At 51.9% G+C, this 18345-nt stretch overlaps 1 protein-coding gene across 1 annotated transcript; it reads right to left on the minus strand.

Annotated features, from left to right (window-relative positions):
- ACE (angiotensin I converting enzyme) lies at positions 1 to 11925 on the minus strand. The gene is given in 18 exon segments (XM_059997939.1): positions 1 to 196; positions 235 to 403; positions 917 to 1101; positions 4909 to 5031; positions 5427 to 5525; positions 7922 to 8066; positions 8191 to 8414; positions 8687 to 8859; positions 8938 to 8984; positions 8987 to 9034; positions 9166 to 9248; positions 9299 to 9435; positions 10212 to 10345; positions 10536 to 10620; positions 10848 to 10970; positions 10972 to 11007; positions 11591 to 11727; positions 11826 to 11925. Coding segments are annotated over 18 exon segments (2244 nt in total).
- Between the last annotated feature and the right edge of the window lie 6420 nt (positions 11926 to 18345).

The raw sequence follows: 18345 nt of genomic DNA on the forward strand, positions 1-18345 counted from the left end.
CTAGTCCCAGCTCCACCATTCAGCTCTCATCCACGGGGGCTTCCTGCTGTGCTGTGTGAAAATCCGAACGGTCAGGCCGGTTGAGCGCAGCATCAGGATGAGGCAGAGGCCCAGCAGCAGCCACTGTTCTTTGACAACTTGGTGGGGCTCCATGGCTGTGCCTAGAAAGCAGGCTTTGGGTGGTGACTTGAGTGTCCTGTGCTCTGGTGTCCTGAGTACTGGTGTCCCGCGCACTGGTGTCTTGGGCCAGTGAGCTTTTTTTCCAGGATGTACAGCCTGTAGGCCAGCAACAGGACCACCAGTAACATGACAAAGCTTAGGGCCAGCAACACCCACTGCCTAGATTTGGCCTGGGCAGGGTCCAGCTCCAGACCCAGGAATGCCTCCCTGTCTGTTTCTTTCTCTGTGAAAGACATAGGAATCTTGCCAAGCAGGTGGAACTGGGGAGGGTACCTCATGGTGATCAGAGAGGATCTGACTGCCACGGGCCTTCTCCCTCAGCCTCTGGCACCCACCTTCCAAGCCAAAGTTGAGGGCCTTGCCTGGGAAGGAGAGTGAGAAAGAGAGCAAAAGGAAGAGAAGGAAGGGATGGTACAGATAGGGCTGTGTACCACATGGCACCCAGCAGTGGCTCCGTGCAAGGGTCGGGAGGCAAGGTGCCCACCCCGTGCTCAGAAGCCAGCCCGGCAGTCTAGCTGGAGAGTGGGCAAGGAAGCATCCGAGCGAGCTAGTGGCTGGGGCGTGGGCTGTGGTCCCGGCCGAGGCTGCATCAGGTGCAGACAGGGCTCCACAGCAGAAAGTCAGGTCATAGATGGGCTAGGGGTGAAGGCTGGGTTGCAGTAAGGGCTGGCCCAGGGCAGGCTAGGGTAGGGCTTGGGGCTAGAACAGTGGTGGGATTAGGGTCAGATTACCAAACCTTCAAAGGAACAGCTGAAGTCTGGCCAGCCCAGGATGTCCCCACGCCGCACATTCTCGGTGACCAGCCAGTTCAGCAGGGGCTTGAAGTAGGTCATGAGGGCCTTTGTACACACCTTGGTCTCCCCGGTTATCTTCTGCAGGGCCTCTGGCCAGGGCTTGCTCAAGCCCAGCTTTAGGACATCCCTGGGAGAGTGGGTACAGCTGTGAGGCTGTGTGGGGGAGTCAGCTGATGCTGCTGGGACCCCTCCGTATGCCCAACCCCGCCTTTAGGGCTGTGATACCCAGACTCTTCCAACAGAGCTCAGCACAGTGGATAAAATCATAAGCTTTGAAATAACACCAACCTGTGTTTGAGTCCTCTGTGGCTCAGCTGTGGGACCTTGGGCAAGTACTTAACCTTTCTGAACTACAATTTCCATATCCATAAAATGGAGAAAATAACAGTACCTATCTCCTAGGGTTGCTGTGTTGGCCAAATAAACACAATTCTCGGAGCATACTAGGTAGGCAATAAATGTTTGCCTAATATTATTATTATTATTATTACTACTACTACTGTGATGATTATTGTTCTCCTGGACTCAAATAAGCCTAAAGTCAAGAGGGAAACCTCATGTTTCCCATGAGGTGTTCAGTGTTAGTAGAGAGAGGTCACTCTTCAGTCTCTTCCGGTCTCACAGGGAGCGTTTGGGATGATTAGAGAGATAATAAGCATGGGATGTGTCCTGTGCACTGCCTGCAGCGCTGCAGAAATGTCAGCTCTGTCTCAAGGCACACCTAGTGCTTGGTGGCAGGGGGTCTAGCCTTAGGCAGAGGTAGCAGGAGGCGTATGTTGATGCTTCTCAACCTGTTTCCCCTGATCCGACCAGGAGAGAGGTGGGGCTGAGAGGCCCAGAAGTCAGAGTGTGGAATCTAGACTAACAGGACCCAGGTTCAGATCCAGCAGTGCTAGCTACGGGCCGCACAACCACAGTCAGTTTAACCTCTCTTAGCCTCAGCTTCTTCATCAGTAAAGCCGGGTTCCATTAATACTTGCATTTCACTGTGGTGAGGATTAAGTCACATAATGGCAGCACAGAGGGCTTTGTTGCTTGCAAAGACTTATACACATCGCTTAATAAACAGCTAGGAAAGAATGAGGTGGGGAAACTAAAGGTCAGTGGATCCTTGGAAGAAACCACTGGGGGGAAATGTAGTTATGAGCCTAGAGAAATGGAGGAGAAAAGTCATCAAGATAGAAAGAAAAAAACAAACAAAACTAACTTTAAGTTAGAAGATTTTTATCAGATGCCAGGTCCTGGGAAAAAGGAAGGACCTGGTGGGGGAAAAGTTTCAACCACTCACAGTCTGCCTACTCAGAAATAGTCTTTCAGGCTGGGCGGGACAAGAGGTTTGATGTGGGCAGCACATGAGACTTGCAAGGGTGACAACTGGGCACTGCCTGGAGCCCTCAACTCCAACGTGGCAGCAACGGGCCCCATGGACAGGGTCAGGTCCTCATGGCTGGCTGGGTGAGGCAGGGGACTTTGGGAATTTGGACCAAGTCCACTTTGACCCTCTCTTCCCAGGAGAACCAACCCAGAGGCTGTCCCACGGCAATCACATTTAGGAAGATGAGTCAAAAATAACAAAATCAAGTTTTAAGCTGTGTTAGGCAAAAGAGCAGCCAAGGATCTTGCCCCTCCCCTTCTCCCCTGCAAGCACGTGCCTGCCCCATCCCTCCACAATATGCCTAGTGACGACCGGCAAGGCTTCTACATGCTTGGTGTCAAGTCACACCCTGGGAGCCTTGTGTGCCCTGTGTGGAGTGGGGGTGGGAAGTGATGAGAATGACTGAGCTCAAAAGTCCCAGCGACCAAGCGGGATGAAGGCTCAGAGTCAAAAGTGAGTTGATGTTGGGAATTCCCTGATGGTCCAATGGTTAAGACTCCAGGCTTCCACTGCAGGGGGTGCGGGTTCGATTCCTGGTCGGGGAACTAAGATCCCACATGCCATGCGGTGCGGCCAAAACAAGAAAACACCACAAAACAAAAGTGAGTTGATGTATAGAAAATGGATGTCTGCTATTTTTTCTACTCCTGCGTTGGGGGTCAGAGATCCCTCTTTGATCCCCTGGCATGACCTCCTCACTCTCTTTACATGTTCATCAAAGCCCTTTCTTACTGCACCATCTCCTTTCTTGGATTACGGTTATTGATTTATCCTGTGGCCCATTGCCCCCTGCTGGACGCAGGGCAGGCTGGTTGGCACGTGCACAAGTAAATGTTTGCTGAATGAATAAATGATAGGCAGCCAGAGACATGAATGCAGGAAGCAGAGAGGCCTCTTACGTTTCACACATTCAGAGAAGCTCAAACCTGGGCAGTCAACTAGAATAAACTGCTGTAGTACGAAAAGATAGAAAAGCAAATAGACTAGGCAGACAAGAAGGCATGCAAGGTGTAGCCCTCCTGCAAGCAAAGGCAGGGACCAGTCCTGCAACTCCATCTGGCCTTGTGGTTACTGATGAATGGCATGGTGGAATCACAAATGTGCTCATTAAATTTGCAAAGGATACTAAATTATTGTGGGTAATTATTAGGATACTAAAAAGAGGCTTTGGGGCTTCCCTGGTGGCGCAGTGGTTGAGAGTCCGCCTGCCGATGCAGGGGATGCAGGTTCGTGCCCTGGTCCAGGAAGATCCCACATGCCGCGGAGCGGCTGGGCCCGTGAGCCATGGCCGCTGAGCCTGCGCGTCCGCAGCCTGTGCTCCACAACGGGAGATGCCACAACATTGAGAGGCCCACGCACCACCGCAAAAAAAAAAAAACAAAAAAACCCAAAAAAAAACCTCAACATGACCTTGACATGTTAGGGTAATGGACCTACTGAAATCGGTTGAAACTCAATGGGGAAAAGACCATGTCACTGGGTGGGCCTCATGTCTCAGTGGTTGGAGCGCTGATCTTAGGACCAGTGGACTAGGTCAACTTCACCAGACCAGTATCGTTTAACTTATGGAAGCAACAGGGTGAAAGATATTGTGTTCTGGAGTCAGTTTGGGCCTCAAAGCATGACTCTGCCACTTCCTAGTTGAGCGATGTGCACTAGGGGATCACATTACCTCTCTTAGCTTTGGTTTCATCATTTACGAAATGTGGATAATAATATCCATTTTGCAAAGTTATGAGCTGCTAACGTGAAACACTGTAAGAGCGCTTGTTAGAGAGCCCAGCCTGTAGCAGTAAATGCTTCCCACCATCAGGTCAGCCTCTCGCCCCACTCCAGGTTTGCTTCAGGACCAGAAAGCAGTGCCACAGAGGCAGGGATGGAAAGGATGGGCTAGATACCAAGTGCAGGAAAAAAGACTGCGGGTAGGGGGTCAAAGTAGACCACAGCTGATCAGAGTGTGCCAAGAGGCTGGTGTGAAAGCCACCTGGATCGGCCTGGGAACTGGGTTCAGATGCTTCCAAGAAAAGGTGGAAAAAGCAGAGTGCACCTTATCAAATGCTGCTGAGAGGCTAGGCAAGCGACTTGCCAGGAAAGAATAAGGGGATTCAGATGGAAGATGGAGGCAGAGGCAGGACTCCAACACTGGGTTCTGATCTGGGACAGTTTGGTTTATTGGCTATGTGAGGGAGGGAGGGAGGGAGGGAGGGAGGGAGGGAGGGAGTGTGTGTGTGTGTGTGTGTGTGTGTGTGTGTGTGTGTGTGTGTGTGTGTGTGTGTGTGTGTGTGTGTGTGTGTGTGTGTGTGTGTGTGTGTGTGTGTGTGTGTGTGTGTTAGCAGGAGGGGCTAAACAGTCTCTCTGACCACAAGGGGCTACACAAGAGGAAATGAGCTTTGATTAACATAGGAGAGACTGCAGTCTGACAGAAGGAAGAACTTCCACTAGAACACAAGCTCTGCTCAGGGGGCCTAGGGTGGCCAGGTGAGAAGAGGGGCCCTGGGGCAGGCTTCCTGCAAGGTGGGGAAGGGGAGCCAAGGACAGGGGAGGGAGGAAGGCACTCACTCCAGGAGCTTCCCAGCCAGCTAGGAGTTATAGAAGTCGCATCAGTGCAGGGGCCCCACGTGGCCTGAGGCCTTGCAGAGTGCTTCATGGAACTGGAACTGGAGCACGAGGCTGAGGAAGTACCTGGGGAGAGAAGGCGAGGCTGGCTAGGGAGGGGTGGCAGAGGTGGGCCTGGGTCCGCAGTCACAGTGGGGTAGGCTGGCCCTGGAGCACTGCAAGGGCTCTCCTTCCTAGCCTTCTGAATCAAACCTATGCTGGCCTCCCTCGTTCCTTCCCTCCTCTCAGGGACATGAGACACGCTTTCCCATCAGCTCTGCCCTCCACGCGGGAGCTGACGTAAAAGCCCAGTGGGTTCAGGGCATGGCCCTCAGAAGGCTGTGCCGTCTGATGGGAGGAGGTGGGGAGGGTGCAGGGGGACGTTTGGATCTGCTGCCTTCCTGGAAATCCTCAGCCTGGGTCCTATGCCCCCGACTCCCAACTCGAAGAGCCGGTTCTTCTGGCAGGGCCCAGACCTTTACCGAATGTAGGGCAAGCTGGCAGAGATGTGGAACTTGGCGCCCGGATCAAAGTCATCCTCTGTCCGAGGGACAGTGGGGCACAGGCCCTGGGACTTCAACCTGGGGGCGGGGGGCAAACTGGGGGCTTGATAGTGCCATCCGGTAGGGTTCCCAGAGCCTTTTCCTTTTGAAACATTTGCACAGCTATCAAAGCGACTTGGCATGCAGAGGACACTTAATGCATTTTTACTGATTAAATAAATGAGTTGAAAACACACGGGATTGGGAATCAGAACCAAATAACAATAGTGAACACTGAGCACTTCCTCTCTGCAGGAACCGTGCCAAGCTCTTCACACAGACTCACTCAACATTGTCCTGGTTCTGGGGGCACAGGAGGGAATAAGCTAGGCAAGGTCACTGCTTTCATCCTAATGATGGGGGACGGTTGTAGACCAACCAACAAGGTCGTTTCATCTGATAAAAAGTGCCGGGGCTTCCCTGGTGGCGCAGTGGTTGAGAGTCTGCCTGCCAATGCAGGGGACACGGGTTCAAGCCCTGGTCTGGGAAGATCCCACATGCCGCGGAGCAACTAGGCCCGTGAGCCACAACTACTGAGCCTGCACGTCTGGAGCCTGTGCTCCGCAATAAGAGAGGCTGCGATAGTGAGATGCCCACGCACCACGATGAAGAGTGGCCCCCACTTGCCGCAACTAGAGAAAGCCCTCTCACAGAAATCAAGACCCAACACAGCCAAAAATAAATAAATATTTAAAAAAAAAAAAAAGTGCCAAGAGGATACCAGGGGATAACGGGGTGGGATAAATTGGGAGATTGGGACTGACATATACACACTACTATATATAAAATAGATAACTTCTGAGAACCTGCTGTATAGCACAGAGAACTCTACTCAATACTCTGTAATGGCCTATATGGAAAAGAATCTTAAAAAAAAAAAACAGTGGATATATGTATATGTATAACTGATTCACTGTGCTGTCCATCTGGAACTAACACAACATTTAAGTCAACTATACTCCAATAAAAAAAAAAAAAAAAGAAGTACCAAGAAGAAAAGAGAGTGACATCCCTGTGGTATAGTACTACTCCTATTCCCATTCTACAGATGAAGAAAACCGAGGCTTAGGGATCAGGGAATTGGTAGCAGGACACAGAACAGTCATGGGCAGACCCTAATAACGTTCATGTTCAGGTCTGGTTTTGCCCCTCTGAGCTGTGTGACTATGGGAAAGTTATTGTCACTGAGCCTTGTTGTAAAATGTTGTCTGTGAAATGGGGATAAAATGACCCATCTTTGGGATGAGACAAAGTCTGTGAACAAGCTCATCGTTTCACTGTTGGCCCACTGGAGCCTTGAACTATCCTCTGAGGGAAGTTCCTCTCTCATTGACAGGTTTTTGTTCAAGGACCAGGGAGTTGCCGTCCCTCTCCCTCAACCCCAGGTTTCCATCACTCAGGTGGTGGTGGGCATGGGCGGGAGAGGAAGGAAAAGGTCCTGGGCAGGCACTTCAGATGGCTGGTGGGGGTGCCCTCGGAGGGGGCACGAAGTCAAGACTCCGCCAGTCCCTCCAGTGAGGCCTGGCCCTGTATTCAGGGCGGGGGTGTGAGGGTGAGAGGACAAAGGGAGGGGCGCCCAGCTCTGCCATCCCTGGATGGCGGTGTGACCGCAGGGTGGTCATACCTTCTTCTGTGAATGGCCAACGTAAGGGCCTGGTGCAGAGCTAGCAGGCCCATCAGGGTCGTCTGTCGCAAGCAGACCTCAGCTGGTCAGTCTGAGGCCTAGTGAAGATGGAGGAGCCATAGTCATGGGCAGTTATTACCCAAGCAAACAGCCAGGGGTCAGTGATGGGATGGACACAGGTGCCCCTCGCTCAAGACTGATGCCGCCCGACTGCTGGTGGTGCTCCTTCTGTTGCCCGCAGACAGGTCTGGGGATGCTAAGTCAGAGGCAGGTGTGTGTGCGTGTCCAGGTAGCAGGAAAGGGGGCACTGGGCCTGCCCCTGTCCCATGAGGACTCTTTCCACAGGAGGGAAGTATCTCAGCCCCCCAAACACCCCTTCTGCTGGTCCCACTGGTGGGCACAGAAAGGGAGCGGGGGAGCAGGAAGGCCTGCCCGGCAGGCAGTGTCCTGTTCTTGGAGGAGCCCAGGCGCAACGAATGTGCGAGCTTCCCGGGCTCCCAGGATCCCCAGAGAGGCTAAGGGGGCTGCTCAGCTGGCGCTGCACTCGACGTGATCCCCCACGACTGCACGCTCGGGCCCCACCCACTTCAGCAGGAATGCTTTTGTCCGGTGACAGCAAACAGCCAACGCCACCCCAGGGCTTCCCCATGGCCCCAGGTCAGCAGCATCTCACTCCCAGCTCTGCCCTCACAGGAGAGGCAGCAGCGCTCTTTAGTAGCAGGTGGTACCCTTGAGGCTGCCCTGAAAGCCCTGGGAAAGCCCACAGCAGCGCTGGGCCTGGGCAGTGCGCCCGATCAGCGGTCCTCCCCACCTGAGGTTCCACCACTCCTGGTTGTACACGGCCTTCTCGATGGTGCCGTCAAAGACCTTCCAGTGAAACAGGTCCACCAGGTAGGCGAAGGGGATGAAGGCGATCTTCTCCAGGGCAACGTTCATCAGGAAACTGACCTCCTCTTCTGGGGAAAGTGGGGCCGTTAGGAGGCTGCTCCCAGTTCCCCCTCCCCTCAGCTTTGCCTGGAGAGCCCCAGCTGCAGCCCCAGGCCCAGACTGGCCTCCTATGATCCCCTTGGTCCCCATCACCTTCATCCTGGTGCTGGTGGCTGAGCAGGGCTCTGTTGAGCAGGTGCTTATGGGAGGAGGCCGAGAGGGTGATCACCGACCCCACGGCCTCTTCAAAGGCTGGGTTGGCGCCTGTGTGGAAGATCACAGAGAGGTTCTTGTACTGCAAGAAGTACTGGATATAGCCCATCTGGTGGAAGATGGAGAGAAGATCTTCTATGGTCACTTCAGTGCACTTCTTTATCCTAGGGTTAAAGGGCAGGGGTCAAGGAGCATGGGGATGCCCTGGGAGGAGAGATTTCTCCATTCAGGCTCTGTTAAGGGACGGGGGTGGTCGAGCCAGAGACCAGCAGGGCCTTATGCTGTTACTCCAGGCCTCACATCCAAGCAGCGGCCAAGCCCTTTGCTCTCACCCACCTGGCCCACCCCCCGCCCCCGCTGCCCTCCTGAGCCAGGCAGACAGGTGGAGAGCGGAAGGAGCAGAGGCAGAGGGTGATGCTGGCCATAGGCTGAGCACCTGAAGTCCTTCCCCTCGTAGACATCCCAGGCGGATGCGTGGCACTCCACCTCCCGCCCGTCCGTTGGCCTTTCCATCATGGCATTTTTCCAGAACTCAGGAGGGGTGGAAAGCAGCCCCAGGGAGGTGACGAATTTTTCAGCCTCTTGGAACATTTTCTCAGACTTCCACTGCTGTGAGGAAGAGGAAGTGCGTGGGGCCCCACTCAGGGCTGCGGAGTGGGCAGGGGCAGACCGAGGCCGAGCGCTGACCTGGCCTCACGTGATCTTCGTGATGTCCTTGGGGTGCTTCTCCGGAAGGGCAGGACCAGGTCTAAGACGCTGACCCAGGACTGAGCCCACATGTTGCCTGGAAGGGGAGGGGGAGGGCTGAGAGGAGGCAGGAGACCAGCTCTCCCCCGCCTGAGCGCCTGCCTGCTCGCCTGCCTGCTTGGAGGCCCACTCCGCCCGCCCTGCCTCTGCCGCCAGCTGGGGTTTTACCCAGAACGTGGGCTGGGATGGGCTCCCTCGGATCGATGAGCTCGGGCCCGTAGAAGCGATACAGGGCCCGGCGCACGCAGGCGCACGCAGGCGCACGCAGGCGCACGCAGGCGCACGCAGGCGCACGCAGGCGTGCAGGTTCACGTAGAGCGGCTGCAGCTCCTGGAAGAGCTGCTCCAGGTCTTCTTCCAGTGTGTCGGACTTGTACGTGGACCGCCATAAGGCCCCCATGTCTTTGTAACCCAGGAAAGGGGAGGGGGCTCAGAGGCGCTCACCACCCTTCAGCCTGGCCTGGCTGGCAGGAGACCCAAGCACCTTCTAGGGAAGCCACTTGACCTCCTAGATCCTTAGGGGTCTTCATTTGCCAAACAGGAAAAACACCTCCCAAAGCCACTGTCCGTATTAGATGAGATCAGGGTGGAAAGGCACTTAGCAAAGTACATACTGTGTGCTCTTCCCCTTGCCTGGTTGGATAGGACCTGGGTAAAGCCCTGTTCCGCTCTTCACCCACCTCAAGCCCTACCCATCCAGTCCGCCTTCCTTTAGCTCCTCCCAAGGACTTCAGGATGCTCTTTTCTTCTTGCTGCCTGGCTCGTTCCATCTTTCAGGCCTTGGATAAACGTCAGCAAGGCTTTCCCTGACCACCTAGCTGAAGCAGGGCTCCCCTATTCTCTCTCTGCAGCCCCTTCCTGCTCAGCATTCATCCCGGCTGGCAACAACTGGAGATGTGCGTCTGTCCCCCAGCGAACTGTAAGCCCTAGGAGGGTGGGCACCTTCTTTGTCTTTTCACCTATGCATCCTCGGAACCTCCCCAGCACCAGCACACAGTAAGTGCCCCATCCCCGTTCGTGGAACCACACAATGAGTGAGCTACCTTGCCCTCCCCAGTGGCAGGGCTCAGGGTTCCCATCTCCAGGTCCTACCACCACCCTTCCCCTCTGCAGACTCTGCTTCGCCCTTCCCAGCATTGCCCTGAGCCCCACGCAGTACCTGGTCGGCCCCCGGCTGGGCTGACTGGTAGGTGTGGGGCGGGGGAGGGGCCTCACCGTTGAGCTTCGCAGCTGCAGGTAGCGCTGGAAGGTGCTGCGGAGCTGGTGACCCACAGCATCCCGCCAGCCCTGCCAGGCCCACAGCAGCTCCCTCTGGTCCCGGGAGGAGGCCGTGACTTCCTGGAGGTCTGTGCCCGGAAAAGGAGCCAAGGTGGGACCCCACTCTGGCTGGTGGTCTTCTGCCCTCACCTGCCCCAGGCACCCACTCTCCCCGCCCCCCCCAACAGGGCAGCTGGGACCAGGGTGGGAGTCTAGAGGCTCCTGGAAGGGGCTGGTGCTGAGACTCTGGGGCTGGGAGGGGTGGGCTCGGGTGCTCCTCAGGCTCCAGGGGCAGGCAGGGCCCCTCGTTCAGGCACACCTGGGCCATGCTGTCTGTGGTCTCCATGTGGACCACAATCTGGTTGTACTGGGGGGACGGGTGTCACCCAGGGCAGGCCGGTACCTGTGGGCCCACCCCGGTACGAGCCCCACCAGCCTGGAGAGGCAGGCCCGGCCAAGGCATCTTCCCGCCAGCCTCTGCTTCCCTCCTCCTCCAGAGGAAGCTCTGGCCCTGCCTGCCAACCTCCCTCCTGCCCCCGGCGGCTCCCCGTCAGGCAGCCCACCCACCCTGGAGACCTGGGGGCCTGTCCTCACCTCCCGGAGCTCCTCCTTGGGCAGGACCGCCCTGTCCAAGTTCTGCAGCTTACTCAACATGCGCTTCACGGCTGGGTCCTGGAAGCTGGCGACCTTAAACAGGAGGGCCAGCGTGCCAAGAGCACAGCGTGTGCTGGGACCGCTCCACGTCCTTGTCCAGCTGGAAGGAGGGTCACTGTGTTTGTCATGTGAGGCTGAGGGAGAGTGTCAGGGTCTCACAGCCCCCCAACCTCCTCCCAAACCCCACTTTTTTTTTAAAAGATTTTTTTTTTGATGTGGACCATTTTTAAAGTCTTCATTGAATTTGTTACAATATTGCTCTGTTTTGGTTCTGGCCACTAGGCATGTGGGATCATAGCTCCCCGACCAGGGATTGAACCCGCACCCCCTGCATTGGAAGGTGAAGTCCTAACCACTGGACTGCCAGGGAAGTCCCCCAAAGCCCACTTTAAGGGTTTGGAATCATTAAAAATTTGCTAAGAGGGAGAAAGGAGGGAGCCTGGTCCTTAAAAGCAAGCAGGGGATATCTACAAGGGGAAAGAAACAACAGACTCTTACTTAGAGATCTTTAGGGCTACCAAGAGGCCTGGAGCTTACAGTCTGTTTTGACATGTACTTTGGGGCTTCCCTTTTTCCTCTAGCTCTGGAAAGGGGGCAAAAAAGTGTGGTTCCCCCCCATCCCCCCACCGAGACCCCTGAGAAGAGCAAGGGGAGAAGGGGCTGGGGTGGAAGTGGTACCACACCATCTCCCCGCGGTTCTTCTTGGTGATGTTGGTGACATAGTTCCAGGTGGCCTCCATGAACTGGTTCCACACAACTTGGGCTGTACGCTCATAAAACTGCAGGAAGGCCTTTGCCACGGCCTCATTGTAGAGCTTGTCTGCGGAGAAGGAGACGGGTATAATGCTGCCCTGGGAGGCGTCTGCCCCTGCCTGGTGCCCTTGTTTGATCCCATGCTCCTTCAGGTCCCAGCGCTACCTGAGTTCTGATCAGCCTCAGTCCTGAGCCATGGCAAGAGCTGCCCATAATAGAAGAGCACAAGTAGGGAAGGTCCAGGGCAAGTCCATCTTGTTCCCATGGCCAGGAGAACAGCAGAGCTTGGTGAGGCTATGGGCCAATCACGATCAAGCTCCATATTGTAACATCAGGGGCCAAAGGGTCAGCCATTGAACGTCAGAACTGGAAAGCCCCCATCTACCTTCTGGTCCAACTGTCCCCATTTTACAGGTGAGGAGACTGAGGTCCAGAATGGTCTAGCCATACAACCTGATTCACACAGCTAGTCAGTGGCAGAGCCAAGAGGAGAACCAGGGCTCTTGACTTCTACACCAGAGCTTGTCTCACTCTACTCGGTCACTTCTCCCTGGCACTGGAGCCACCCTTGGCCATGACCAGGGATTGATGCGTCTCCTCCCTCCACAGGCTGAGATTACCTCTGAGCAGGTGGGTGGGAGGATGGATGGATGGAAGGAAATGACATCTCCGGGTCTCTGGACTCTGGAAGCACAGTTGTCTCTCCGTGTTCTTCTGACTTGACCTCCTATGTTCATATTTTTGGCCTTTTTCTCTCTTGTGGGATGTATGACCATCCCAGGGCTGTGCAGGACCCTTCCTCCCTTTCCCTGTTCTTACACCTGCTTCCCCAGGGAGAGCCCGATACTATGAGTTTGCTGTCAGGAGGAGGCACGGAAGGTAGAGGACCATCTACTATGATAAAAATAGTACTTTTTGGTTGTTGTTAACTATTGTCATCATGCTATACATTACATCCTCAGGACTTATCTTGTAACTAGAAGTTTACACTTTTTGACTGCCTTCACCCGTTTCACCCACCCTCCCACCCTTGCCTCTGGCAATCACCAATCTATAAGTTCAGTTCAGTTTTGTTTTGTTTTGGGCTGTTTTTTTGTTTTTTAGATTCCTCATATAAGTGAGATCATACAGTATTTGTCTTTGTCTGACCTCTTTCACTTAGCATAATGCTCTGAAGTTCCATTCATGTTGTTGCCTTCTCTTACATGGCTAAATAGTATTCTTGTGTGTGTGGGTGTGTGGGTGTGTGTGTATGTGTGTGTATTACATTTTCAGCGTCCATCAATGGACACTAAGGTTGTTTCCGTATCTTGGCTATTGTAAATAATGCTGCAATGAACATGGGGGTACAGATGTCAAGATACTGGTTTCATTTCCTTTGGATACATACCCGAAGTGGAACTGCTATATCATACGGCAATTCTGTTTTTAATTTTTTGAGGAACCTCCATACTGTTTTCCAAGTGGCTGCACCAATTTACATTCCCACCAACAGTGCACAAGGGTTTCTTTTCCTTCATATCCTTGCCCACACTTATTTCTTGTCTTTTTGATAACAGCCATTCTCAGAGGTGTGAGGTGATATCTCACTGTGGTTTTGATTTGCATTTTCATGATTAGTGATGATTAGTGATGTTGTGCACATTTTCATGTACTTTTGGCCATCCATATGTCTTCTTTGGAAAAAAAAGTCTATTCAGATCCTTGCCCACTTTTTTTTTTTGCAGTACGTGGGCCTCTCACTGTTGTGGCCTCTCCCGTTGCGGAGCACAGGCTCCGGACGCGCAGGCTCAGCGGCCATGGCTCACGGGCCCAGCCGCTCCGCGGCATGTGGGATCTTCCCGGACCGGGGCACGAACCTGTGTCCCCTGTCATCGGCAGGCGGACTCTCAACCACTGCGCCACCAGGGAAGCCCCTTTGCCCACTTTTTAATCAAATTGTTTTTGTTGTTGTTATTGAGCTGTATTCGTTCTTTATATATGTTGAATATTTAACCCCTTATCAGATATATGATTTGCAAATATTTTCTGCAAGTCTGGGGGTTGCCTTTTCATTTTGTTGATGGATTCTTTTGCTGTGCATGAGCTTTCTAGTTTGATGTAGACCCACTTGTTGATTTCTGCTTTTGTTGCCTTTGCTTTTGGTGTCAAATCCAAAAAAATTCATTACCAAGACTGATATCTAGGAGCTTACCTCCTATATTTTCTTCTAGGAGTTTTATGGTTTCAGGCTTTACATTCAAGTCTTTAATCCATTTTGAGTTAATTTTTGTCTACGGTGTAAGATAAGGGTCCAGTTTCATTCTTTTGCATCTGGCTGTCCAGCTTTCCCAACACCATTTATTGAAGACATTATCCTTTCCCCATTGTATATTCTTGACTTTTGTCATAAATATATTGACCATATAAGCATGGGTTTATTTCTGGGCTCTCTATTCTGTTCTACTGATCTACGTGTCTTTTTTTTTTTTTTTACATGTCTGTTTTTATGCCAATACCATAACGTTCTGATTACTATAGCTTTGTAATAAAGTTTGAAATCTGGAAGTGTGATGCCTCCAGCTTTGTTCTTCTCTCTCAAGATTGCTTTGTCTATTTGGGGTCAAAACATAGTATTTTTAAAAATGCAAAATACAGAGCTGAGATGGAAAGCAAGAAAAGGGACTCTTCAGATGCCTGGGAGACAAGGAGGGCTCATGCAGCAGTGAGTGGGGGCCCATGTGGTAAATCAAAGTTCATCCATGCCCAAAGGGCTGCAGCATTGGTGCCTGCCTGGGGATAGCCAGTCATAGTGGAAGTACTGCCTACATCAAGGGAGCCAGCAGATGGCTTCTTTTCTAAGGGAGCCCTGCAAGAAGCAACCATGAAACCGACCCGGAGGACATCTTCACAACCTGGTGTTGCATGGGAAGGGTCCCCCTGCAGAAGGCTGTCCCACTGAAGATGGCTCATAGGTCAAGATTTCCATGTGAAAGAGGAAGTCCAATGTAGTCGGTGTTAATAATGATTACCAGCCCTCACTGAGCATTTCCCAGGGGCGAGGGACCCTTTGAGGGCTTTCAGGACATGAATCCTCCCAACAAACCCATGAGGTAGGTACTGTGATCAACTCCCCCAGTTTACAGACAAGGAAAATGGGCACAAAGAGGTTGAGAAACTTGCTCATAGTTACATAGCTAGCAAATAGTGAAGGTGGGACTCAAATCCACATAGTTTGACTCCAGAGTCTGTGCTAAACTACAGACACAGGCATGGATTAGACCTGAGGAAGGGCAGGTGTTAGAGCAATCTGAAAGGGACTTAAAATCTGGGTTTTACACCATCTACAAAAATTAACTCAAAATGGATTACAGACCTAAACATAAGAACTAAGACTATAAAACTCTTTGAAGAAATCACAGGGGAAAACTCCATGACATTGGATTTGGCAATGATTTCTTGGATATGATACCAAAAGCTCAGGCAACAAAAGAAAAAAACAGACAAGTTGGACCTCATTAAAGTTAAGAGTTTTTGCACATCAAAGGACACTAACAACAGAGTAAAAAGGCAAGCTACAGAACTGGAGAAAATATTTGCGAATCATAGACCTGATAAGTGATTAATATCCAGAATATATGAAGAGCTCCCCAAATTCAGCAGTGAACAAACAAACAACCCAGTTCAAACATGGGCAAAGGACTTGAATGGACATCTCTCTAAAGATGATATATAAATGGGTAATAAGCACTTGAAAAGATTCTCAATATCACTAATCATTAGGGAAACACAAATCAAAACCATGAGATACCACTAGGATGGATATTACAAAGAAACAAACAAAAAAACCCAGAAAACATCAAGTGATGGCCAACACGTACAGAAACTGGAACCCTCGTGCACTGCTGGTGGGACTATAAAATGGCTCAGGCACTGTGGAAAACAGCGTAGAATTACCATATGATCCAGGAATTTCAATTTGGGGTGTATACTCAAAAGAAGTCAGAGATGTGGTGATGGTTGCACAACAATTGAATATACTCAATGCCATTTTTAACTGTACACTTAAATATGGTTAATGGGACTTCCCTGGTGGTGCAGTGGTTAAGAATCCGCCTGCCAAAGCAGGCGACGTGGGTTCAAGCCCTGGTCCAGGAAGATCCCACATGCCGCGGAGCAACTAAGCCTGTGCGCCACAACTACTGAAGCCCGCGTGCCTAGAGCCCGTGCTCCGCAACAAAGAGTAGCCCCCACTCGCCACAACTAGAGAAAGCCTGCACAGCACAACAACGAAGACCCAATGCAGCCAAAAATAAATTAAAAATAAAAAAAAGGTTAAAATGGTAAATGTTATGTATATGTTACAACAGTTTAAAAAAAAGGTCTTTAAAGGGATGAGAGAAGGAACAGGATCTGTGAAGCAAGGATAGACTTTTGTGGAAACACAGTAGGTTTGAAAGTAACAGAGATGCAAAAATAAAAAATATAGTTATTAAATTGGAAAAACAGTAATCTCGACGCACAGGCTAAGACACAGCTGGGGAAAATCGCTTGGAGCACAGGACAAAAAAGAGATGAGAAATACGAGTGGGAATGAGGAGACACAGAGGACAAAGAAAGAAGCTCCAAGCTGGGTCTGGCAGGAGTCCCGAAGAGGAGACTGAAAAGGACGAGGAGATGACGGCTGAGCGTCTTGAGAACTGATGGAAGCCGAGTCCCTGAAGTGAACAAGCTCACTGCACTGCCGGGGCGAGAGCGTCCGATGGTGCACGGAGGAATCATGAGAAATGTCTATCCAGCTGGCAGTGAGCTGCTCTGGAAGACTTTCTCTGTCTCTCTAGTGAGGGGCTTGCCCTTCCAGCTCTCCAGTTTGCAACTCGAAGGGATGTTTGAAGTGGGAGGCAGATATGAAGCAATCTTTATCAGGAGATGATGCAGTCATTACAAAGAGAGGAGACTAGGCACCGGGAATTTGTATTATCTCATTCGATCAACTGCAGCAATCATGAGGCAGCGTCATAAGAACCATCATAATTATAAGCAGCATCATAAGAACCATCTCACACGTGTGAAAATGGAGGCTCAGAAAATGGAAGTAAATCACTCAAGGTCACATAGGTGGTAAGTGCAGAGGTGGGATTTGACTCAGGCCTAATCCAAAGCCACTGGACTCACTCATGAGCGCCAGAGTGAGCAGCTGGGGGCAGGGTGGGGAGATCAGAGAAACCACCATCACCCCTGGCCTGTGTGCGTCAGAGCTGTCACTGAGAAATGACTGCTTGACGGGCAGCGCAGGGCAGGGCTCAGCCTTCAGGCCACTGGGAGAAAATGTTGGAACAGCCCCTCTTCCTGCTGTCACCACCTCCTCTTCCCTAGGCCACCTCCCAGGTAGACACGGCCCCTCCTCGCTCATCCGAGGAGGCAGAAACAGGAGTCTGAACAGTTTTAATATCTCAAGAGGCCTAGTGGATAAGGCTGTTAAGTCTTCTTTGCACCTCAGACCTTTGGGTGTTGAATGCTGCTGCTCTCACGCTGCCCACAGCTCTGACAGGCAGCAGGAACCTATGTCATTCATAAAGATAGGAAAGGGGTGATGTGACAGTGACCTTCGTCTAGCAAACAGTTTTTGAAACATCAGGCTGGGGAGGGGGGTAATTACAGAAGTCTTTGGTGGTAGAAGGGCTTGGAACTATTTAGAGGCTATGTTTATAGATTCCATTGTTCTAAGTAATCATAAACTTCCACCCTCTTGCAAATCCAAAATACCTCAACTCCACGTCATGCCCCATGGAACAGGCCTGTACAATTAAGTCTATGTACAACATACACACACAGACACACACACACAATCACAGACACATACACACACACACACACACACACAATGGCAGCTGGAGACTGGGGGGCTGGGCAAAAGCTGTGGACTAAAGGATGTTGGGGGACAGATACTAGGGGCTGGGCCAAGTCATCAGCAAAACCGAGAAGAGGCTCAAGGCCGAGGGTCTCCACAGAGGCGGCCAGGCTTTGGACAGTTTCTAGGTTTGGCATTTAAATATCTAAAAAAATAGGTCTAGTCATGTTAACTGGAAAAAAGGTTATACAACTGTAAATACAGTGTGACTCCACTTAAAATATGTGCTGAGAAAAAAAGGCTGGAAAGATATACACCAAATGTCAACAGTGCTTATCTCTGGGTTGACATAAAGGGCTTTTATTTTCTTTATACTATTCTGTGTTTTCTAGATTTTCTACAATAAACATGTAGATAAGAGATTTTTAAATGTCTCTCAAAATGATACTCCCTCAAACCCATAATGGCCTTCCAAGGAAGGCTCAGGGTGAGGGCATGTGCTGGGGGGATGGGCAGGGGTGTCCCCTAGCAGTCAGTCCCTGCGTGGGCACCAGCTACTGCCTAGCTGGGGTGACGGGTCCTGACCCCGGGCCCTGCGGGCAATACTCTGGTGGCTCTGTCCACTGTTTCGAGTGGAAATGGAACTGGGGCAGGCAGGCGCCTGAGGTGACGCCGGGGTCAGCTGGCCAGTTCTACAGCCTCAGCATGCAAGGCGCCCTCCCGAGGGAACCAGAGGGCAGCCCGGAGCCTTCCATCTGGGGGACTTAGCCATTTATGGAACAGCTGGGGCAGGGCTCCAGAAGCCCAGAATGTCTGCTTCCTCTTTGCTGCCCAGAGCCCTCCTGAGTTGGTGTC

This window comes from Delphinus delphis, chromosome 19 (assembly GCF_949987515.2).
Source record: "Delphinus delphis chromosome 19, mDelDel1.2, whole genome shotgun sequence".
NCBI classification, from domain to species: domain Eukaryota; kingdom Metazoa; phylum Chordata; class Mammalia; order Artiodactyla; family Delphinidae; genus Delphinus; species Delphinus delphis.